Source organism: Pelodiscus sinensis, chromosome 14 (assembly GCF_052426305.1).
Source record: "Pelodiscus sinensis isolate ZL-2025 chromosome 14, ASM5242630v1, whole genome shotgun sequence".
In the NCBI taxonomy this organism is placed as follows: Eukaryota; Metazoa; Chordata; order Testudines; family Trionychidae; genus Pelodiscus; species Pelodiscus sinensis.
Genome location: NC_143065.1, coordinates 10,743,882 through 10,767,364, shown reverse-complemented (window position 1 = coordinate 10,767,364; position 23,483 = coordinate 10,743,882). Strand labels below are relative to the sequence as shown.

General features: G+C 55.9%; 1 protein-coding gene across 3 annotated transcripts in view; it reads right to left on the bottom strand.

Annotated features, from left to right (window-relative positions):
* The window catches only part of ALPK3 (alpha kinase 3), a 52,146-nt gene that overhangs the window by 7,113 nt on the left and 21,550 nt on the right, over positions 1 to 23,483 (bottom strand). For all 3 annotated transcript variants that reach the window (XM_075897450.2, XM_075897451.2, XM_075897452.2), the window contains 4 exons: positions 16,104 to 16,221; positions 12,201 to 13,593; positions 2,390 to 4,313; positions 405 to 552 (listed from right to left, as the gene is read on the bottom strand). In XM_075897450.2, the coding sequence (XP_075753565.2) occupies positions 405 to 552; positions 2,390 to 4,313; positions 12,201 to 13,593; positions 16,104 to 16,221 (3,583 nt within the window). The remainder of the gene's footprint in view (positions 1 to 404; positions 553 to 2,389; positions 4,314 to 12,200; positions 13,594 to 16,103; positions 16,222 to 23,483) is intronic.

The following is a 23,483-nucleotide window of genomic DNA, read 5'->3' as shown; positions in this document are numbered from 1 at the left end:
GGCCGTGTGCTAATACCCTGGAGTCCCTCAGCTTGATACCAAGGGATGCCTGTTAGCAGGGGGCACCTTCACCCCCAAATAACCTGGGTGGGTCCAAGGCAAAGGTGTGTGTGTGTGTGGGGGGGTGATTGCCACACAGGTAGGCAGACCCAAATGAGCTAAAATCTGCCTAGATCAAAGCCAGTTGGAGTAACAATAGCCGTAAAGCCCAGAGTGCCCTCGTGTGCGGGGTTGAACTCCAGACACTACGGTTACCGGACCTAGGCTTGATGTTGCTAAATCACAGCTAGTCAGGGCTGCAATCACACCTCCCGACTGCAGACACCCCAGAGCCCGATCAATGCAAGCCAGAGTTAATGCAGCCGCCACCGGATGAGCACAATGCAGCAAAGCTGGCAGGTTACCTCCTTCGGGCCTCTGCTACAGGGAGCTCGTCCTTGTACCACGTCAGCTTTGAGTCACTCAAAATATTGAAGAACTGGCACCAAAGTTTCAGGTTTCCTGAGGCATCAGAAAATTGTTCTGCTCGGATCTTACGAATCAGCTGGGGGGCTAAGGACAAAGGAAGGAGCGGTGTGAGACGAACAGCAATCCCGGCAGTCCACTGCCAGGCCGGGGCAGGGAGTTCTCGCCGCGCCGCTCCCCAGTGCTTGGCCAACCATCCCTGGGATTAGCAGAGAGTCCTAGTGCAGCTTTCGCAGGCCGGCCGGCCAAGTGTGACCCAAACAGAGACCCAAACTACAGCAGCACCCCGGCTGCTCACCGCAATGGGAAAGGAAGAACAATACCAGGTCCACCCTGAAGTGCTCAGGGAGGCAGACTGCACATGTGACCCAGACACCCGCTGGGTGTGGTCCACTGCCCCAATGAGACCACTTAGAGAGAGAGTGAGCCTGCTCTATAGCCTTAGCTGAGCGCCAAGCTTTTAGCTCAAGCTGTAGAGGCTCTTGGGCCATGTCTTTACTCCAGGGAAGATTGATGCTGCTGCGATCGATCGAACTTCCAGAGTTTGATTCAGAGGGTCTAGTAAAGACCTACTAAATCAAACTCAGAGGGTGTCCCTGTCAGCTGCTGGAATTCCTGCTCCTGCAAGGCTCCCTGGCATCCCCACAGTGGGGAAACGTGAATCAAGGTACATGGACTGCAGCTACAAAAGTAACAGCTGGAGTTGCTTATCTTGGTTCAACCTTCCCCTGCAGTGTAGGCCTGGCCATGCACTAAACTCCAGAGGTCTCAGGTTCGGTTCCGCCTGTCAGCGTCACATGCACCAGAGTGGGGATTTGTCCTGCGCACACCCGCTATTGCCCTGGAATAGCAAGTGGTCCCAAGGAGACGTCTTCAGATTCACAGCTCTGAAGGCTCCTCTCTTCCTTTGCACAGGCTCCCCAGCAGCACTGGCTGTGGAGAGCCGCCAGTGAGTGTGCACCCCCACTCCAGCGTGGTGCGTATCCCCTCCCTTGTTAGCTGGGCAGCCAGTGGCATCCAACCCCGCTCGTTCTGGGGGCGGGAACAGAGATGTGAAATCCACGCTTGTTACACACGGGGCATGACACAGATCGGCCGGCGCTGCAGCGCGACCATGGCTCGTTCAAACGCTGCCCCCCACAGAACCAGGTTTGTCTCTTCCAGGGAGGGAGCCCAGGCCATGCTGCCTCTGTGCCACCAGCACAGCACTTAGATCCCTCGCCCCCCGAGACTGGGCAGGTCCCGGCTCTAGGAACCCGAGTGATCCCGGCATGGTCGCTCGAACGCCGGGATCCTCGCAGTGAGCAGCCACGTGGGTTACTGTGGGGTCTCCTTTGGGTCCCAGCCCTACCCTGATCGGACTCTGCTCCTCCAAGCCCTAGAAAGCCGCAGCAAAGCCAGTCTGCCTGGGCCTGCTGGGCGTGGGCGCCTCCTGCTCTCAGGGCTGCTGTGCTCAGGGTACAGGTGCTACCCGGTGGTTGACTCGGTAGCTGTAAGGGCGCTGGGGTGCGACCTGCTCAGGGTTCCGCTCCGCTTTCCAAACTACAGGAAAGGAGATGGAGCCTCCTCTGCCTGGGCTGAGGGGAGGGGACCCCGGACTCCAAAACAGCAGGGTTCTTTTCCCTTGCGCTATTTCTCCATTCGCCTGCCTTCTGCTGGGGCAGGAGATGCCCCTTGGGCTGTGGGTCAAAGGAAGGAGAAGCATGTGGAGATTTCACATTCTGCGAGTTGCCCAGAGGCCTGGTGGCTCCCTACGCCTGCTGCTCCTGCCCCAGCAGTCACTGCTGCGTGCTGACGTAACCCCTCCCCCCCAGCTCTCAAACTCTGAGGGTTAGTGGGCAGCATGCGGGGGGGGGGTCACTGTGAGAGAGGGTCTGTGTCTGTCCTGCCTGGGGGTGCCCCAGGCCTCTCCTGCTTTTCTTACCTTTAAATGGGTTGTTGGTTTTCCTTGACTCCCCTGCCTGCACTTCCTGCTTGGGGTCCTCAGGGCCTTTGGGGGCCCTACTGCTGTCCTCCGCGGGCTCCTCGTAGGCCTTGGGAACTTCGAGCGTCGCCATCTTTCTGGGGAGGGTGGGAGAGGGTCGGTCCGTAGGAGGAGACAGAGCTGGGGCAGGAGCTGGTAACACAGCAAGGCTCTTCCTGCACTGGCGGGGGGACACGCTGGGGCTGTCCCTCTTCAGATGCACTTGGCTCTCCGAGGCGGCAGCGTCCGCCTCCTCCGCCTGCTTGCTTCTGGGCAGGTATATTTTGCGTCGCGCCCCGGAGGCCAGCTCCTCCGGCGTGGCGCAAGGTAACGCTGCCCCCGCCTCGCTGGAGCTCTCCTTCGTGCCGCTCTCGAGGGGCAGATCGGAAAGCCCTTCGTCTGCCCGGCCTGTTCTCTCCAGGGCCACGTTCCCCACCACGATAGAAGGGACAGGCAGCAGCAGGGAGCCTTCGGATTCAGATGGCTCCTGGGCTGGCGGTGTCCTGCAGGCCAGCGGGCTGATCCCCAGAGCCTCTTTGCTGGAAACTAACTCTTGGTTAATCATACCCGTGAGCCTTCTCGACGTACGGGGGCTCAGACACAGGCTCTCTGCGCTCTGGAAGAGCTGGTTATTTTGCACCCGTTCCAAGATTTTCCTTGATGTGCTGGGGCTCAGGCCTGCGATGGCCACTTCTGGCCGCGTGTTCTCCTCCCCAGCGGGCGGGCTCCCCGTCTCCTCAGTCGCGGCTGCTCCCTTTGAGGGGCCCTTACTCGCAGCCGGCTCCGGCGAGGACATGTTCAAAAGCAGGAGTAAATAGTTCTTCAAGGAGGACACTAAGTTTCGGTGCTGGACCTTGTGCTCCAGGGACTCCTCCCCGACCGGAGCGCTCTCTTCTGCCCGCAGAGCTAGCGGCGCCTCCGTTTTCAGCTCAGATTTGGCTGTAGCGGCCATGCTGCTTCTCCCCGCTGTCCCCACTCTCTGCTCACTTCCCTCCCCGTTCTCAGGGGTCGGCGTGGCCCTGCCCTCCTCTGCGGCGCTGGCTGGGAACGGCTCGTGGGGAGGCCTGGCAGCCGGGCTTGGGGCAGATTCCTTTGTTTGCCTTGTCTCCATTTCACTTTCCACATCGCCGGGCGGCTGGGCTGCCAACTGGTTCCCCTCAGCAAGGCCTTCTGTGCCCGGAGAGGGGGAGTCTGAGCCCGGTGCCTCCGTAGCCTCAGGGCTCCCAGGCACGGAAATGGGACACGGCTCTTCCTTACTCCCTGGGGCGGAGACTGGGGCTGCCTCATTGGGCACCCAGGGCATCCCATCCTCCACAGCGGCCGCTTGCTGGGAGGTCTCCTGGGAGGGCTCCCCGGGGCTCTCCTCCACCTCGGAGAGGGACAAGCCGCCCCCTCGCCAGCTTCCAGTGGGCTCTGTTTGGGCAGTTAATGGCTGAGCTCTCTTTGCAGCCTCCCCCTCCCCGCTCCGACAGGCACCTGGCTGAAAGGGGGCTTTGCCACCGGGCCCTGGACTTTCTTCCTTCGATTCGGGCCCAACGGTAGCTGGCTCCTCACGCCCGTCGCTTGGCGTTGGCCTGTGCTGGGTCTCTTGGCCTGTTAAATTCTGGGAGTGCCCGGCTCCCACCTCTCCCCCTGGGGGCTGTGTGAGGCCAGGGGAGCCAACTGGAGGCCTCTGGGGACTCTCTTGGCTTAATTTCCGCACCCCCCTTCTTCGCGGCTTGGGGCGGATTGGCTGCGCAGGCGGCGCCGTCTCGCTCGCCGGGCAGGCGGGCTCCTCTCTGGCGAGCTCTTGTGATTGGCTGGCCCAAGGATCAGTGTGCTCCCTGGGCTCCGGCGCTGGGTGGTTCGGAAGGTCGCTGGCAGAGGACGATCCCAGCTCCCGTGCCTAGGAACAAACGCAAAACCAGGGTTACGCTACTGCCTGGGTCCACTGGGCATTAACTTAGCACCGTGGGCCCATCTACACTAGGCTGGGCCTGGGAACAATATTGGCTCATGGTCTCGTCTTGCCTCTGTGGGAAAGGACCAAACGGGGAGGGCCTGGTTCTGACTGGTGCTGAGGGACACTAGATGGGGCAGGCTCTGAGGCACTACCCAGAACCCTTTCCCGGAGGTCTGCCTGGTAGGTCTTGCCCACATGCTCTGGGTCTAACTCAGGGGTGGGCAAAAGGGCCTCCACAGGGTTGATCCAGCTGGCAGAGACCCTGCCGCTCCCCAGCCAATTAGGGCCTGGGGGCGGGGGGAAGCACACGCAGTTTCCTCCACCCTGCCAGGAGCACGAGCCGCTTAGAAGAGCCACGTGCTTCTGGCAGGTAGGGAGGAGACTTTGCATGCTTCCCCCGCCCCCAAACCCTGATTGGCCTTGGGGGCAGACAGGGGACGCGCGCAAAGTCTCCTCCCACTGCCAGGGGCATGGGCGCCTACGGGGAACCTTGGGGGGGGGGGGGCAAAGATTTGACATGCTCCCCCACCCCCAGACCAATCATGGTCTGTGGGTGGTGAAGCAGGGAACTATCCTGGCCCCGCCCCTTCCGCCTGAGGCCCCGCCCCTTCTGGTGCAGCCCGGGGTCACTTCAAAAACTTCTGAAGTAGCTCCCAGCAAAAAATGATTGCCCACCCCTGCACTGCCCGAAGGCCATATTTGGGGTCAAGAAGGAATTTCCCTCTGGGTCAGATGGATGGAGGCCCTGGATTTTTGGAGGGATTTTTTCCTTTTTTGGCAGCCTGGGGCACAGCGGGTCAGTTGCCGGTTTAAACGAGTGTCACGGTGGATTGTGTGTGACCGGACGTCTTCAAACCATGATCTGAGGACTTGAGTCGCTCAGCCAGAGGTGAGGGGCGGCCGGGCGAGGGTCTGTGGCCTGCGATGTGCAGGGGGCCAGACTAGACGGTCACAATGGTCCATACTGACCTGATGGTCTAAGAGTGCCCCATGCTCCTGCACCCCTGAAAAGTCAGGCCCTCACTTGTAACTACGCGCCTGCCTTGCAAAGGCCACGGCTGCAACATGGCCCCATCGCATTTGATTCTCTTCCCTATACGGCCCCTTACCACGCTCACCGCCACAGCATGGTGCCTTCCAGCAGCGCCCTGAGCAGCAGCACTCGCTTCTCTCACCTGCTGTTCGTTCTCTCAGCGCCTCAGTGTCTGGTTGGATTGGGGTGCAGATTTTTATTGTTGTTTTAAATACCCATGCGGCTTTGTACTTGTGCTAGTGAAGGCACGATCACAGACGTGTGCCTGGCGCTTAGAGCGGACGGTAGGGAGCCTTGGGATGCAGAATTCGCTCCTCAGGCTCGAACCTGCCACTGGGGAAGTTGTGTCTCCCACACTAAGGGCTTGTCCTTGCTACGGGGTCGATCGACGCTTCTGCCATCGAGTTTCTGGAGTTCGATTTAGTGGGTCTAGTAAAGACCTGCTAGACTGAACTCAGAGGGCTCCCCTGTTGGCACCAGTACTCCTGTTCATGCGAGGAGTAAGGGAAGCCAATGGGAGCGTTTGCTTCCATCGACCTCCCACTGTGGGGACGGCAGAGAAACTCGAATTAAGGTAGGTCGACTCCAGCTACGTAATTAACATAGCTGGAGTTGCGTATCTTCCCCTGCAGTGTAGGCCTGGCCTGAGTGCGCTCCATGGGCCGGAGGAGCGGAGGAATTTCTCTGTGTTACACAACCGTGACACATGGAGAAATGGCAACAAAAGCACACACGCCTGGGCAAACTGACTGCAAATCCCAACAGGTGGATGGCCTGACGGAACAATGGGAGAATCACTGTCTCCCATCTCCCCCTTGGCAACTGGTGGCACCTGTGTGAAAAGGGCCTGGAAAGGAGAAACAGATCAGACCAGAGGGTCTCCCAACCCCATGTCCCTCCTCAACAATGGTCAGCACCGGACGCTCCAGTGGAAAGTGCAAGAAACCATCAAGTAGCAAATATGGGATCATCTGCCCCCCGTCACGGTTTTGTCCTAACTCCTAATAGTGAGGGAGCCGTTAAAGACTGAAGCAGGCGGTTTTATCTCCTACCCAAAACTTTTTTTAAGCATATTTTCAGATGATTCTGTGCTGCCAGCGCCAGCAGGAAGACCAGGGCGGCACAGGACAGCACAGCCAGGGCAGCTCCATCCCCCAGAAATCCCAGGCCAACAAGTCTGCCTAGAACAGCTGCAACTGGGGCGCCAACTGAGACTGCAGCGGCCTCCCGCACCTGGAAGAGAAACATCCCGAGACCGACAACAAAGGAACCTGGGGAGGAGAGAGCGCCCCCTATCCCCGGCATGGTGCCCACAGCCCCGGGCCAGGCTGGCCTCCTGGCTCTGCACTGTCTGTTTTCACCCACCCTCCCTGTCTGCATTCAGACTCTGAACTGTTTGCCGTAGGGGCCTTTTTTGGTTTTTACTCCTTTCTCTCCCCCCTGCCTCCTGCCCCCCCAGTGGACCCCAAGGAGTGGAAAGCCGCAAGTCACCTACAGCAAATCCCCTTTATTAATAGGAATAAGATCCAGTAATTGACATGAACAGCAGTGTCCCATGAATTAGTTGAAGTGTTTTTGTTCTGTGTTCTAAATTGAATGGATACACGTGTCTTGTATATAAAACTGAAAACAAGCACAACGAGATATTCTGGCTGCCTAATTATACATCCAGTCCCCTCTGAATAGTGCTAAGCTCTTGGCCGCACTGACATCCTGCGGCAGCACGTTACAGTCTAATTACCGGTTGTGTGGACCAGTGTTTCCTTTTATCAGTGTTGACTTTGCCACCTTCCAATTGCTTGTGTCTTATTCTTGTGTTATGAGACAGGGAGAACTGAAGAGGTTCCCCATCTGCCTTCCCTAGGCCAGTCATTATTTTCAGTTCTTTTATCTCCTCTCCCAGTCTTTTCTCTCTTTGAATGAGAGTTTTCCTAGGCCCCTAATCATTCCTCTCAGACTCCTCTGAGTCCCTCTAGTTCTGTAGTACCTCTCTGGAGATGGTATGGCCAGTGCTGCCTACGGAATCCAGAGTCTCACAAAGGCGTTAGTAGATTTTCTTTCTGTTCACCGTCCCATTCTTTATGTGCCCTAACATCTGGTTTGCTTGTCTGACCTTAGGGCACCCAGAGCAGAGATTTCACGGCGTTGCCTGCAACGTTCAGAACTCTAAGGTGTACGAGTCGTTCAAATCACTCTCTGATGTACGTCACTTGGCCTCCTCCCCTTCTCCTTGTGGGACAGTTGCCATCCTCGGTCCTTCCAGTTGGGCACGAGGAAGTTTGGGGTCACAGCAGCATCGCTGCCAATGTGCCACGGGGCCCTCCAACCGTGCCATCCTCGGCCACTTCCTCGTCTGACTTGCTGAGTTCTCCAACTGCATTAACCATGGGGCTAGGCATCCACAGCCACGTATTCCTGACAGAAGGTCACGGCTCAGAGTAAAAGTTCCCCTCCCCCTCGCTTGCGCCTCAGTCCACACGCTGCTCCATGTCGCCTAATATAGTCAAGTGACAAGCAGCCTCCACTTCAGCCTTGGCGATGTGGAGACCCCGTGACTTGCAGCGCTGAAACCTCTTGAAAAACCTGATAAACTGCTTGTGCGGTATCCAAGTGAGGCCCCAATAGCGCCCGTTAGCGGAACAGAAGAGGAAAGAGCCGTTTCCCTGAGTCTCCGCTGGTAAATCATCTGCCCGGCTGTTCCGATGCACTGGTGCTTCCCCCGAGAGGGGCGGGGCTGGAATCCAAGTCCCTGGGAAGCCGTTAGAGCATTACTCACAGAAGGGCTCAGAGAACTGACCTCTCTGGCGCTGTATTAACCCGCAAGCGCTTTGTTGCCGTGGAGGGCTGGTTCCGGGCACTGCCCTGTGCTCCTCCAGCTCTCCCAGAATAGGAGAGCTGAAGTTTGAAGGGTCACACCCCAGGAAATGCAGAGCCACGGTCAGCTTTATAAGGGCGTTAGGGAACAGCAGGAAGCCAAACACAGACGCTGGAGAACCAGGAAACAGAGCTAAGGGGACATTTCCCACACAGCCTCAGCTCTGCCCCTGGGGGGCAGGGAGGGAGGGGGATGGGATACGGTATGGAACTAAAAAAGGCAGAGAATTGGGCCTAACTCCCGTGACTGTTCGATCCAAGTCCCACGGCTGGCACAGCAGGATGCTGCTTCACACCGTTCAGTGGGCACTCGGCATAGCCAGGTCACCTCCGCTGGCCACGGGTACTTGCTGCTGTGTGACAGGCAACACAGGAAACACTCTGACTGCCCTCAAAAGAGGCTCACAATACACAGCAAGATTTCCTAACACAGATTGAACCTCTCTGGTCCAGGACTCACTGGTTCAGCAACATCTGTGCTTCAGCAGGACCACGGATGTTGCTGGACCGGAGAGCCCCAGACAGTCCAGAGCAGAGGAAATGGCCGGGAGTCCAGAGCAGAGGGGATGGCGGCTGGTGAGGCTGGGAGACCAGCCAATGAGGCAGGGAACCCAGCCAGCAGTCACCGGGGGCCAGCAGCAAAGCCTGGCCAGTCCAGCAGCTGCTGGGGGCCGGGAGTGCAGTCCAGCCAATGGGCCATGGCCAGCAGTGGGGCCGGCAGCCAGGAAGGGAGCCAGCCAGGAGGCTAGTGGCCCTCCCAGGAGAGCTCTGACCTCCCCCGGACCCGCAAACTCCCTTGTTCGGATTGGTCAGGTCCTCAGGGTGCCGGACCAGGGAGATCCAACCTGCCTTGTCTTTTCTGGAATTGCTACCAGAGCATTCTCAAAGGGCAAAGCAGCGGGACTGGTCCCAGCGTATGGCAGTGAACTTGAACAGCCTGGCCTGTGTGGTTTGGGGGAGAACGAGGAACGGGCAACCCAGAACCACTCCCTCGCCTGGGCCCCCACAACACTTTCCCCTGTGCAGATGCTGCCCCAAAGCCCAGTCTGGACTGTTAACCCTGCGGGGCAGGGATTCCTGGCACGGAAACAGACTTGAATTAGCTCTCGCTGGGCTAGAACATTCAAAACAGGACGTAGCCATCTCCATCGCAATCACCACGGAGGGGCCACAGGACACCGCTAAGCAAAACCAAGGAGAACCTGGCTCTGTGCCTGGAGGGCACCTGGAGCGTGGCCTCACCAGTCACTGACCGCGCAGGACGCGAGGAACGGCCAAGGCAGAGAATTCTCCTAAGCAGTCCCCTACTGAAGGGAGCCTGGAGGCTGGGATGCAGCCAGTAGCATTTGCCCTTCGTTACGGCCGGTCTGTGGTTATCGTAGCTCCTGTGTTTTATCCACCTTTGAGGAAAAGGAAAACCGGGTGGGGCGGAGAACTGTACCACTGGAGGCAGTGGGTACAGAGCCTGTCATGGGCAGGGGCACTGACCTCACCAGCCTGCCAGAGCAATTGAGTGGAAATAAAGCACTGGCTCTTTCAGCCTCGCATTACAGTGGGTACACTCTTCCAAGTGAGAGGGATGGCCAGGCTTGGACTACTGGAGGTGGGGCAGGGGGATGAGTTGATCACAGAAGACGAATGGACAGGCTCCAGCAAAGGCGCGGGTGAAGGAGGAGGCAGCTCTGCAAGCCGGGGTGATCCAGGAGATGGTGATGTCACAGAGTGGGGGAGGGGAGAGAAGGGGTGGTTTTGGAGGAGCGGGGAGGGCTCCGTTTGACTTGCTGGCGGCAGACATCCCAGAAGAGACTCCCCAGCACAGGACAGGGACAGTCAGGGCCCAGCGGTAGATGTAACCCGAGAGAGACGATCTTCCCACGAGTTGCTGGGAGACGAGCGGCCAAGCCGCACAGATGAGCATCACAGGTACCCAGAGCATCCCCGCTTCTCCACAGCATGACAATGTCAAGTCCAGACCTTGTTGTGGGGGCACCTTATTACACCCAAGCCGTGAGGGCAGGCGATGGAGCACAAGTTCCACTCAACGTCAAAGGCTTCCTTAGAAAAACGACGGCTGTCAAACGACGCTGCGCAGCGAGTGGACTTCACGTCTGCTCTCTGTACCCCAGAGAACCGTGTCCCCGCTAGTCATCCCTCCCACAGTGTGAACGAAGGCCAGTTAACATTCCAGACACAATCATTTTTGCCTGCACTCGGTGCGAGACGGCCTCTATCCAGGTGTTCATTCACAGCATGTTTTCGGCCTTGTCTATACTACCATTGGCTGTACCCAGGGCTGCTCACCACGGTATCTTCACAGTGGTAAGTCGACGGTTCAACGGTCCTGTCAACGCTGCCTATTCTTCTCATTTTGGTGGCGGTGACGGGGGAGTGCTCGGTGGTACATGTATCGTGTCTACACTAGACGCAGTAAGTCAAGCCCCACTGGATTGGTCGCTGTCCGTCTCTGCAGTAGGAATAAGAGATCCTCCGGTATAGGGCTTTATTCCGGAGGATCCGGGCCAGTCTAGACGCTTTTTTCCGGCTTATCTACAAGCCGGAAAAAAGCGACGGACATCTTTATTTAAATCCCGCGGGGGATATTTAAATCCCCCGCGGATTTCCCTATTCTGAAGTTTAAAATTAGCATGCCCCTTTTGGAAAAGGGGCCAGTGTAGACGTAGCCCTGGTGCCAGAAACACTCTCTCTTGGGAGCAAGCGGCACAAAGCCAAGTGGCAGATGGGGAAGCTCAGAGGTATTTTTGTGGACAGCAGGGATTTGTGCAGCAGTTCGATAAGTGATATGGCCCATGGGAGCTGAGCAGTCGGGTTAAAGAGGGTCCCGGGGGACTGTACTAGAATAAGTGCAGGTGACTCCAGGAAACCGATCCTCAATTCTTTGCAAAGCTTGATTAACGTGGCCAATCCCCTCCCACCGCATGGCTGTGCTCCTGGCTATGGCTGCGCATCTGCAAGGAAAGTTAGAGGAGGAAGCCCGGGACTAGCCGTGGGAACCGTGGATTGTATTGCCTGCCAAGCCTGCCGTGTGAGTGACAGCGCGACTCCGCGTTGTGCATTTGGCCAGGCCCATGCAGGAGGAACCCGCCCTCGGCGACACGGTTCTCCTCCCAGCTGCTGTCGTCACAACAGTGTACGAGAGAGGCTTTCGGAAGTGGGTCACAATGGTCCAGCTACCCCGTGCTCTCCAGGTGGGAACTCTGGGCTTTTCCCCACCTTCTGGGGGAGCAGGAGCAGGGACTGAATCCACGTGCACCTGCAGCTCTCTGTTCCCCTGGTAGTGGAGCCTCGGCCCTGTCTTTTGATTCGTCTAGATCTGTACTGCAAGGACCCCCCCCCCGCCCATCGATGGCACTGTTCAGGTTCAAGCCTGCCCTGGAATCAGTATCACAGGACCCTGGGCCATGAGCTGTGTTAACAGGGAAACATGCAGCCTCCAGCCCAATGCTGCATTTCATGGAAAACACTTCAGATGAAGCGACAAAAATAGACACAGCCTGGAAAGAGCCCATGACGGTCAGGAGCAGATGCAGAGCTCTGACTCGGCAGCCAGCACTGCATCTCACCTACAGCCCTGTCCCAGCAGAGCAGGCAGCCAACAAGCGGCCAGCTCGACTCGACGTATGTTTTGCTGTAAACAGAATTCCAGCGGCTGCCCCGTGAAGTTCACAAAGCCTACCTGGCATGTCTGCTTGTCGTTTGCATAACGACTTATTAAAATGTGCCACTTAGAGGGCTGGGCTCATTGCTAAAAGGAACAGATGGCATCATACTCTCTGTTGGTCATACGCATTCAGCATTCCCGGTTGCCGTTTATAGCTAAGTGTGATCTGTGTTCACTGCTGAGCTGATTTGGAAACATTTGCCTGAGGTCAGTCTACCAAAAAATAAAATAGAACTTACAGTACCTCACACGGCTTTTTGAAGACCACCTGTTCTTCCAAGGAGCCCTGAAGCAAGCTTCCTCCTGCCTCTTGTCTCAGCGGGGACAAATCCAGACACGGGAACACTTGGTTCAGAGATGGGGTAGTAGGTTGAAGGGGCTGCGTGGGGTTCGGTTGTCCGGAGTCCAGCAAGTCTGTTTCTTGGATGTTTATGCCCGACGAGATGCAAGAAGTCCCTGATGCACTTCCCGCTGGGAGGGAGTGCCACGTCTCTGAACTTGGCTTCATGGAGCTAGGAGGCTCCATTCTTTTCTTATTCAAGAGTGGTTCACTTTCCTTTTTGGTTACCTTTGTATCTCTGGCCTCATTCCTCTCCCGTTGCACATGTTGGCCTTTCTTCTCCTCACCTGGTGCAGTCCCTACAGGGGGCACCTCAGATACTGGCGGAGGACTCTCTCTTTGCCAGTTAATGCTTACTGCCAGAGCATGCAGTTGAGCCCCATTCTCAGCTTCTTTTGGGGCTTGGGTCTTCTTCTTCTCCACTGCTTGCTTTGCTCCCTTCCCAAAAGGCAGATCTGCCAAAGAGAAGGAAACATCACCCTTGGGAGGCAGGGAATGTGGCTGAGGTTTGCCAGTTTCAGCATCCTGACGGTTGGGCGCTCGAAGCTCTTTGACTTCTGGAACGTCTCCCATTAGCTGGCTGATTGCGGCCACTGATTGTGTGCTCCCCAGCATGGTGACAGAAGGAGCATTTCTTTGACCTTGGGAGGGGTCCTGGCTCTCTATCAGCCCATTTTCTTGAGTGGAGACATCCTGTTTTGGTGTTGGGAGGGCTGTCGGCTCTTCCCCTTTCTTCTTCTTTTTAGCAAAGGACTCTCTGGTGGTGGGTTTGTTAGTTATTTCCTCCACTGTCTCATAGATGTATGAGAAAAAGCTATGTCCATTTTCCTCCCCGCTTTCCATGGAGGAGTCTCCATTGGTGGTCACCTCCGCTTCCAGAGGCCTGGTTATGAAGTCGTTTGAAAATCCAGGGGTTGCATTTAAGGACAGTTCTTTGGGCTCATCTTCCTGTAATCTCGACTGAGCCTCCGCAACATGCACTTTTGCGGCATCTTCCTTCTCCCAGAGGGAGGCCCCAGACCGCAGGTTCAGATCCCCAGTTAGTCGGCGCTTTCGCTGGAACCTCTCAGGGCTTATTCTCCTCAGAGTCTCCACCACCATGTTTTCTTTCCCTCGTTTTCTGCTCTGCTCTATTTCACGCAGTTTGGCTTCTGCCTTTTGCTTGAGCTTGGCAAACCACCTCTGGTGTATTTTATACTCCGTCATGGTTCCCACTTCCAGGACACCGGAACAGGATACGATGCCTTTGGTGTTGCTAGCAGAGGCCTGGTAAATAGCCGCATCATCTTCTCTGCACCTGGTGACCAAAATGAACACTGTGAGACACACCTGTCCCCCTTAAGGCATTTTCTGTACACGCATGGACACCCGCACATCAGTGAGAACAGTTCAGGAGAAGAGTCCTTTCCACAGCTGGTCAAAGAGTAGCCACCAGGTATAACCCTCCAGAAACTGGGAATGTTTTGGTATCACCATTATTTTTAAGTCTCAGAGAGGTAGCCATGTTAGTTAGTATCTGCAAAATAGTTCTTCCAGAATCTTAAAGATTAAGGGTATGTCTACACTATCCCCCTCGTTCAAACTAGGGAGGCTAATGTAGGCATTCGAAGTTGCAAATGAAGCCCGTGAGGTACTGTAAATACCATTCCATGAGGCGTAACAGTTAACTCGAACTAAGTACTTAGTTTGAGTTAACGTTTGACTGCCGCGTGCAGCCATGGGCAGTTCGTTTGGTCTAAGGTGATTTAAAAATGGCGCCTGGACGGAAAGATGCAAATAAAGCCCTGGGTATTTAAATCACGGGCTTCATTTGCAACTTCGAATGCCTACATTAGCCACCCTAGCTCGAACTAGGGGGCTAGTGTAGACATACCCTAACAGTTTTATTTGATAAATTGGGTTATTTATCAAAACCAGACTACAAAGAGAAACAGCAGCAATTAATTTGCAAATTTAACATAATCAAATTAGGTCTGAATAAGGATTTAGTATGAATAAGGATTTAGTATTTTCTCTCACTACAAAGGCAATTTTCCCTCTCCTGGTATTCACACCTCCCCCTCAGCAGCTGGGAGTGAGTCACATCTACCCTGACTGAACTGGCCTCCTTAACAACTGCTCCTACACTTGATAAGTAACTCCCTTCTTTTGATATGCTACTCCAGCTATATATCCCTGCCTCCGTAATCTCCACTCCAACTCATCTGATGAATTGGGATTTTACCCACAAAAGCGGCGGCCCAAATAAATCTGTTTGTCTCTAAGGTGCCACAGGACACCTCATTATTTTCAAGTCTGTTCACAGTGTGAAAATATTGGACAGGGAATCAAATGGCCCCCAATGGTGATAGCTCGGGGGATACAGGACTGGTTGGTCACTGAAGAGCCGGATACACATATTTGTGGAAGCTAAGGGATTTGTATGCAGCCATTCTGAACTTTTGGTTAGCCTAACGCATGCTAACTCTGAGACCTAAGAACGCGAGAGCAGAGAGAGACGCTGTTTTCGCCTCTCGTCTCTCTGGTGCTTGAGATAAGGATAGAATGCTGACTCTAGTGAAGGCCTTGAGATAAGGTGGCGTCTGAAGGGAATTGTTATGGGAAGGGGAATAATTGTTTATTGTTATTATATATAAACAGACAGTGTATATATATATAGGCTTCTAATTGTTTTGTATTTGATGATCTGCCTAGCAGCAGCTTCTTCCCTTACAACAGTGGTCCCCAACCTTTAGAGGCTCCCGGGCGCCTGGGGGAGGGGCCACTCACGTGCCGGGCACCGGCATGTGCCTCAGGGCTGGGGCTGCCCGAGCCCCTTGGGCTGTGGGCCCGGGGCCGGCACCGCCACCCGAGCCGCGTGCCTGGGGCCGGCACCGGCACCACGCGCCCGCTTGTGCCCCGGGGCTGGGGCCGCCCAAGTGCCGCGCACCAGGTGCCGGCGCCTCCAGTGCACCGCGCGCTGAGGACGGGGCTGGCCCAGGTTGTCGGCGGGCGCCATGGCGCCTGCGGGCACCGCATTGGGGACCACTGCCTTACAACATTGCTTGAATAAACTGTCTCTGACTACCTGTTGCTCACAAACGCAGAGTGAAGGCCTGTTTTCTTCCACCTATTTAATGCTGAACACAGGGGTTCAGTCTCAGAGACGGCCAGGAATCGATTAACTCTAGTCCCTTCCAGCCACGGACGAGGAAAACAGGGAGCTGACTGACTGGGCGGGGCTGATAAATCCGCTGTGAGGCTGTGCTGCCATGCAGCTTAGAGGGACACTGGTCTACACTAGGGCTTTATTCCGAAATAACTGCCCCCCCGCCCCCGGTAGAATTTACAAGCAGAGCTTCCACACTACCAAGCCCGTTATTTCGCAATAATGGGCTGCTTATTTAAAACTCTGGACTCCTGCTTTTCTCAGGGAATAACGCTAATTTCAAAACATTATTTTGAAAGAGCAGGACCATGGACATTCCGGTGCCGCAATTTCAAAATAATGACACCCCAGAGTTATTCGAACTAATTACTCCCTGCAGCTCTAAGTCGAGGTAGCACATCCACATTAATGGAGCCTGCCTCAGACAAATTTCGAGGCTTCCCCATAGTGGGGACACACTATTTCGATATTGTTATTTCAAGAGTTAAGTCGAATTTAGTTATTTCAAAATAGTTTCCTAGTGTAGACACGGCCCGACTGGCATGCACACAATTGGAAGCGGATATCTCAGGCTGTTGTAAATAATCCCTATGCTTTCTGTTAAAACAAGTTACTCAGAGAGGATTCCTCCATCAAATGCTCTCTGCTTTCTGTCTTACCTGTATAGCTGCAGGGTGTGACGGTTTCCATGGCGGAATATCTCATACTTTGGTAAGCCGCAGTATCGGTCCATCTCCTCATCATCCTTATACCAGGTCACTTCTGGCTGGGGGTACCCTGGAGAGGAAACGGTATATCAGCATAGGGGCCATTGCAATGAGTGAGAAAGGAAAGCAGACTCAGTCCCCAGAAGTATAAAGAATCAACAGAAAAAATAAACCTCAGTTAACATGAGCAAGCCCAGCCCTTTGGAAAGGTCGTGTCCTCTCTTGTCATTTACACGCCCAGGAATCCAGCTCTTTGCAAACAAAACCCTTCCTTTCTAAGCAGGGAGAGTGGCTCATGTGACCATATTCAGCCACGCTGGCTGCCGCGAGGAGGCGAGAACACGGATGCTTTGAGGCCAGGCGTGTTTGGACTAGGACAAGCCTAAGGTTAAAAAACAGACCCTTGGTTCTCCATGGAGCTCCTCGCAAGGCCTCACATTCTGTAAGCTGAGCCCAACGTTTCCATTGAACAGAAACAACCCGGATTGCATCACCGTTGGCTTGTGTCCCACAAATGCTACTTGACAACAGATGGTTCCTGCCTTTTCAGTAAAATGACCTCACGACACGGGTGACTGGCTGGTCTGCGAGCCAGGGAACCAGAGACATTCCTCCCATGATCAGCTGTGGCAGAGATCAGGACTCAGCAGGGCTGCCCTGGCAAAGCCCAGTTAGCTGCCTGCTCTATAAAGCAGCTTCCTGTCCAGGCTGCTTTAATGCACAGAGCTCTCTGCTGGGAGCTCCTGTGCAGAGGGAGGTAGATTTAGGGTTACCCATCTCTGCTGCAGAAACAAGGCAAAGTAGCAGTCTTGAGTGAGTTCTGCAGAATGAATGGGCGGTGGGTAATATAGACAAGGGAAGGCATTGCCTTCCCAAAATTGCCTGCACTCGCCTGACACTGGGAACGGCTGGGGCCGTGACGCACCAGCTGGGGCCGCATCATGAGAGCCCGGCTCCCTAGTAAGGCTGGGGCTGCTACGTGGGAGCCCAGTTTGCCAGCCACTGGGGAGGGCTGTGCAGCAGCCCCAGCCCATCAGGTAGCCAGGAAGCATTGGGCTGGGGTCTGGTGGGGCTTGGCTCCACGGGACAGGGAGGTTGCTGAAGGGGCGGAGCCTCAGATGAAAGGGGTGGAGTTGGGACTCATCTTCCCCAGCTGGGCCTTCCCCCGCCCTCATGGCACAATGATAAATGGGTCATTTATCTGAGCATGTCCGCAGGTTGCCCACCACTTCTTTAAAACCTCACCTCTTCCGTGTAGCATGTGGCTGAATTGCCTGTGGGTGCCTGTCACAGCGTGCAGGGTTTCCTTCCCTGCGTCCCAGGGTGCTTTGGGATATGCTCTCTCACTCAGGCTACATCTACACTGTGTTTTGCAGAAGACGAAATGCTAATGGAGTGCTCATTTGCATATTGTGTGCTCTCATTTGCATATCTTCTTCCGATCCTTTTTGCAGAAGAGGTTTTTGCGATAAAAAGCCCCGTGTAGACAGGGCCATTTGTCGGGAAAAAACCCTTTTGCGCAAGAGCCTTATTCGTCCAAAAATGAGGTTTACAGGCTCTTGTGCAAAAGGTTTTTTTCCGACAAATGGCCCCGTCTACACGGGGCTTTTTATCGCAAAAACCTCTTCTGCAAAAAGGATCGGAAGAAGATATGCAAATGAGAGTATGTGATATGCAAACGAGAGTGCACAATATGCAAATGAGCGCTTCATTTGCATGTCCTCTCCCGCAAAAAACACACTCAGTAGACATAGCCTCAGTAAAAGTAGCTCTAATTCCGTTAGTCTCCTGTTTGTGGCGGCTGCGTGCGGAAGCCCAGGCGCAGCTGGGCGGAGGCTCACACCGGGCGAGCTGCAGTGACCAAGTCACCTCCCGCTCTAAGGAGGTTTGCATCTGCTAGTGATAATTGCGTCTCTAGTCCCAAGCTATTAATCGAAGGCTCATTTCCTGCAAGCATTCCGCTGGGTTGTCCACGCTGCCTCTTGGCTACACACCCGCACGCCGTCCGTTTGTTCTTCCTCTGCATTGCCCCAGCCTGCCCCAAGTCCCGCTGCACGCTGGGGGCTTGCCCCCACTCCAGGCCCAGGAAACACTGCAGCCAAAGACCCCATGGGAACAGCCAGCACAGCGTCACGCTACGGCTGAGTAGCTGGGAGAAGGCCCCGGGGAGCTCAGAGGGTCTGGAGGTGCCTTGTGTATTTCCAGCTTTCAGCTCCTCCGATCGAGGCCAGAAAGGATGATGATCAGTGAGTCTGGCTGCAGCTAGGCCACAGACCAGGGCACCTCCCCCGGCGAGCCCTGCCCTGCCCCCAAGACCCGGCGTCTGGGCTCTGCAGGGCTGTTCTCTTCTGGGGGCTATGCTACCCTTTCGTTAGGGTCGGGGGCAGCAGTGGGCAACCTGCGGCCGATCGGGGTTCTAGGTGGGGCCCATGAGACGTTTTATTTATCACGGCCCTCGAGCAAGGCTGCCAGATCCTGCTGATTTCTGCCCACATCGGTCCCTTTCAATGCACTGCCAAGGGCCCATCTATCTGCACATTTCCACCCCTCCTAGGTCTCCGCCCGGACTCGTCCTCTTCAGGGCAAAGTTCAGGGCCGAAATCACCTTCAAAGCCCCCCTCCCTGTAGCCCCTGCACCCTGGCCCACTGTCACGGCGGCCTCGCACTGGGAACCTCCCCTGGCCAGAGGGACACCTGGGGTGGCAGCTCGCCACGGCCCCCAAGCGGCGTCTCCCCACGCTCCCACGCCGCTCAGCACATCTGCCACCGCTGCCCAGTCAGAGCCTGCCGCCCGGCCAGTGCCGCCTCCTTCCCCTCGACAGCCCCACCGTGCCCGGGACAGGCACAGGGAGTCTCTCAGCTGCCGCCCACTGCTAGCTGGGGAGACAGTGGGGGAACCGGGAGAACCAAGAGCAGCCCCACAACCTACTGCACAAGCTGGTGGCTAACGCGGAAAATATTCTCAGGGGACGCAAGAACACAAATGCTGGGTCCCCGCGCAGCCGGCTCGGCCTGCCCCCAGCCCCCCAGTCTGTGTTTCCAGAGAGCAGGCCTCCTCAAGTAGCTTCCCTGCTTGGCTCCTGTAGCCTCCCCTCCCCCTCCTGCTTCAGGGCCCGGGAAGCTTTCGGAGGCTAGGAGCAGGAACCCAGCAGGCAGCTGTAACCGGAGCTCCCAGTGCCCAGCACCGAAATGGAGGGATTACTGAACACAGACTTCCTAGAACTAGACTCCTGTCTTCTCCCCAGTGCCCTAGCACCCTTCGTCCCCTGCCAGTGAGGGGCAGGGCGAGCCGGCTGGTAGCAGGCTGCTGCCCTGAAGACAGAAGGAAGAGATCTCAAGGGATGTCGTGTCGCACTCGGAGAAGGGCATGACTCAATTTACCTGTGCCCACTCCCTCAAGGGGCTGCTGAGGGTGCAAAGGGGCCGCAGCCCAGCCGTGCATGCTCTGAAAGGACTGAGGAGCAACAGGGCTCGTGCCAGGGCAGCGGTTTGGGGTTTTAATACACATCCTGCTTTGAAAAGCGGCTGTCCCAGGTCCGGGGTTGTAACAAGGGCGTGACGCCCTTCACGCTGGGCTGGCTCCTGCAGCCCCCGCCCCCGCTGGTCACAGCAGAGAGGCAGTGTGCCTGGGGTGGTCAGCAGGTTTCAAAAGAAATCAACCCAACCAGCTGACTGTGTAGCTAAAGCCCTAAACACAGCCCCGGGGGTAGCTGCTTTCCACAGCACAGGCTCCCTGCTGGTAAAGGAAGCACAGCTCAAAGAAAGCGGCCATTGATGGTGTCTACAATCCCTCTTTTGTGACTTGGCACACACGCACACACACTGCAGCAAGAGGGCTTGCTGGCAGGTCACACACACACACACACACACACAGAGTGCAGCAAGAGGGCTTGCTGGCAGGTGACACACACGCACACACACAGAGTGCAGCAAGAGGGCTTGCTGGCAGGTGACACACACGCACACACAGAGTGCAGCAAGAGGGCTTGCTGGCAGGTGACACACACGCACACACAGAGTGCAGCAAGAGGGCTTGCTGGCAGGTGACACACACGCACACACAGAGTGCAGCAAGAGGGCTTGCTGGCAGGTGACGCGCACACACACTGCAGCAAGGGGGCTTGCTGGCAGGTGACACACACACACACTGCAGTAAGAGGCTTGCTGGCAGGTGACACACATACGCACACACACACACACAGAGTGTAGCAAGAGGGCTTGCTGGCAGGTGACACACGCACACACACACACACACACACACACACACACAGAGTGCAGCAAGGGGTTTGCTGGCAGGTGACACGCACACACACACATTGCAGCAAGAGGGCTTGCTGGCAGGTCTCACACACACACACATACACACACACACTGCAGCAAGCGGGCTTGCTGGCAGGTGACACAAACACGCGCGCACACACTGCACCAAGAGGGCTTGATGGCAGGTCACACACACACACACACACACACACACACACACACACACACACACACACACACACACACACACTGCAGCAAGAGGGCTTGCTGGCAGGTGATCCTGTGCCTAGAGCATCAGCTTGGGGGGGTAAAACCCGCTTGATGAAGGACCAGCTGGTGCAGAGGCAGGAGGCAGAGACTCCCATCCAAGCACTCTTACTGCAGTGCTCGCAGCCACAGAGAAAACTGCCACGGGGCTGAAAGAAGCTGGCCTAGCCAGACCACCGAAGGGAAGCAGCAAAGCGGTGCGGGAGGGTGCCCGTTGAAAGGGCAGTGACGAGATGAGGCCACAGAGAGGGGTGTCCCAGTAGGTGCGGGGGGTCGTCCATTCAAAAATCCGGCCCAGGGACGTTCCAGGGCAAGCGGGTGACTGGGAAATAAGCACGTGGCAAGAGCAAGAGGGAGGGGGCTAGAATGGCTGCACGGTAGCTGCAGTAACTAACGCAGGCTTTGGAGAAGAGAGTTCTTTGGTAGAGTGCCAACAGCCCCGCCCCTGCACTGACCGTGTCTGAGACCCCAAACCGCAGGGGCAGCTCCCCCATGCTTGACAGGCCGAGCAGCAGGACTACGTGGTCAGGCTCTTTCATTAGCTACCAAAAGGAGCAAGAAGAGTCACATTCAGGCCTTTAAAACTCTGTTGTAGGTCACTTACCCACTTGCACTAGTGGGGACGGGAAAGAGTCTTTTCCTTCCTCCTGCACATCCATGAACTCAGGGGATGTCTACACTGCGGCAGCGAGTCTCAGGTCAACTGACTAGGGGCTTGTCTACGCTGCAGAGTTAAGTCAGCTACAGTTAAATCGATGTACAACCACCACAGTCCACGTCCGCACCCTGCTCCGTCGGTCAGCGGTGTGCGTCCTCCCCCGGAGCATGCCCGACTGAATTAGCTGGGGCACCAAAAGCAGGAGTCCCTCCCTCCAGCATTGACGGACATGCACTGGGCTTGCAACTGCCCCCCTTCGCCGGCCCTGGCACTGACAGCCCGAACTGGCAGCTGGGCTCGGGGCTCGCAGCTGGGCCTCCCCGGCACCTGGCTGATGGGTCAGGCTGTCCGCGCTGGGCTGACCACCAACAGGAGTAGCACCATGTGGACATGGACACCGCGCCGCCCTAACGCTGTGGACGGCAGTGTTACGCCTCTGGCGGAGGTGGAGTTCTTAGGCTGGTGCAGTGGGCGACTGACATTGGCAGGGCCTCAGCTGTAGTACAGACGCTGACCCACTTAGGGCAATGTAAGCTCCTGCCGACCCCATGCTGTAGTGCTGCTCGCGTTCCAGGCTCGCGCTCAGGGTCTCAAGCCACCATGCAGACGTGCCTGCTCAGGGGAGGCCTGGCCTGAGACCCTCCCCACTTCCCAGGTGTCAGAACCTGGGTGCCTGCCTCAGCAGGGGCATCTCCATTGTTAGTTGTAGCCTTGTAGCACATCAGCTGCACAAGCCCGACTCAGCCAACCCGAGCCCTAGGGCTTGCTGCTGCAGGGCGCTTTCAGAGAACTGCGCGGACACGGGAATCCAGGGATACTTCACGCCACAATCAGATCGGTCTTGTTCTAGCTGGTGGTGCTCTAGCTTTCCTGTAGGCTGTCCCCACCCAGTGACCTGTCACACACCAAGCGGCAGAGTAAACCCTGTACTCTGAGCTCATGCTTATGCCTGCCCACCCTGCTACAACGTGCCACGCCAGGGGTCCCCGTGCTCTGGAAACTGGGCCATAATATTCTTAGCTTGTGGGAGCTCTCTCCCACCTGCAAGAGTGAAACCACCTGGGAGGTGGCCTCCAAGGTGGACCACAAAAGCATACCTGGCCTAAGCTGACCGGGGGAAGATTCCAAGCCCGGTTTCTGACAGCCCCAATCTGGCTAGTTTAGCAGCCAAGAGTCTCGCTGGACTGCAACATTCTACACTGAAGAGCAGAGGGGCTGATGTTACTAGTCTGATGTTCTGCCTTCGCCCAGCCTAATCTTCCAATCAGGGGAGTTAAATTCTTCATCGCATTTTCCTTGGAAGGGCTGCAGCGGGTTAGAGGGGTTTGCTCACCAGTTCCTAGCAAAGGCCAGAAGGGGCTGGTATGTTTGTACCACTCAGGCCATGTGGCTGGCCCGAATTCATTCTGGTTTGAACTAGAGCACACCCATCTGATCCTGATCAAACATGTTCCAAGGATGGACAAGCCACCACATCTCTTCTTACATTGTTTCCATGGTTAGTTACCCTCACTCTTAACAAGGTGCCCCTTATTTTCTAGGTGTTTGTTTTAGATGCAATAAATTGACCCTCATTGGATAAGATCACTGCCTTGCAATGCAGCCCATAACATGCCCCAAGTCTCCTCTCGTAAGGTTGGTTCTCCACCCACCTGATTGTCCTGGTATCCTTCTCTGCACTTGTTCCGGCTTGAATTCATCTTCCTTAAACATGAAAGACCAGGACTGCAGACAGTATTCAGCTGAGGTCTTACAATGCTTTGTACAACAGCAAGAACACTTCCCTGTCCCTACTGCTGCAGCCTAGGGTAGCAGCTGTGTTTTGCGTGTCTGCCTCACATTGGTGGCTCAGTCATCCTGTGAATGACTAAAGCACCCAGGTCTTTCTCCTCCTCCGTCCCTTCCAAATGATAAGGACACCGATTTATGGCAAAAATTCTTGCTGTCAGTCTCTACGTGCCTGACTTGCACTTAGCGCCGTTAAACGTCTTCCCCTTTGTAGTTTTCAAGGTCACCCCAAGTTTCTCGATTTGTGGACACAAGAAATGGACACACTGTACCAGCAGAGGAAATAACTTTAGCAAACACCAGCCAAATGGCCCAGAGTTGGCCCCCTAAATGTGAGGAGCAAGTTGTGTTTTCTCTGG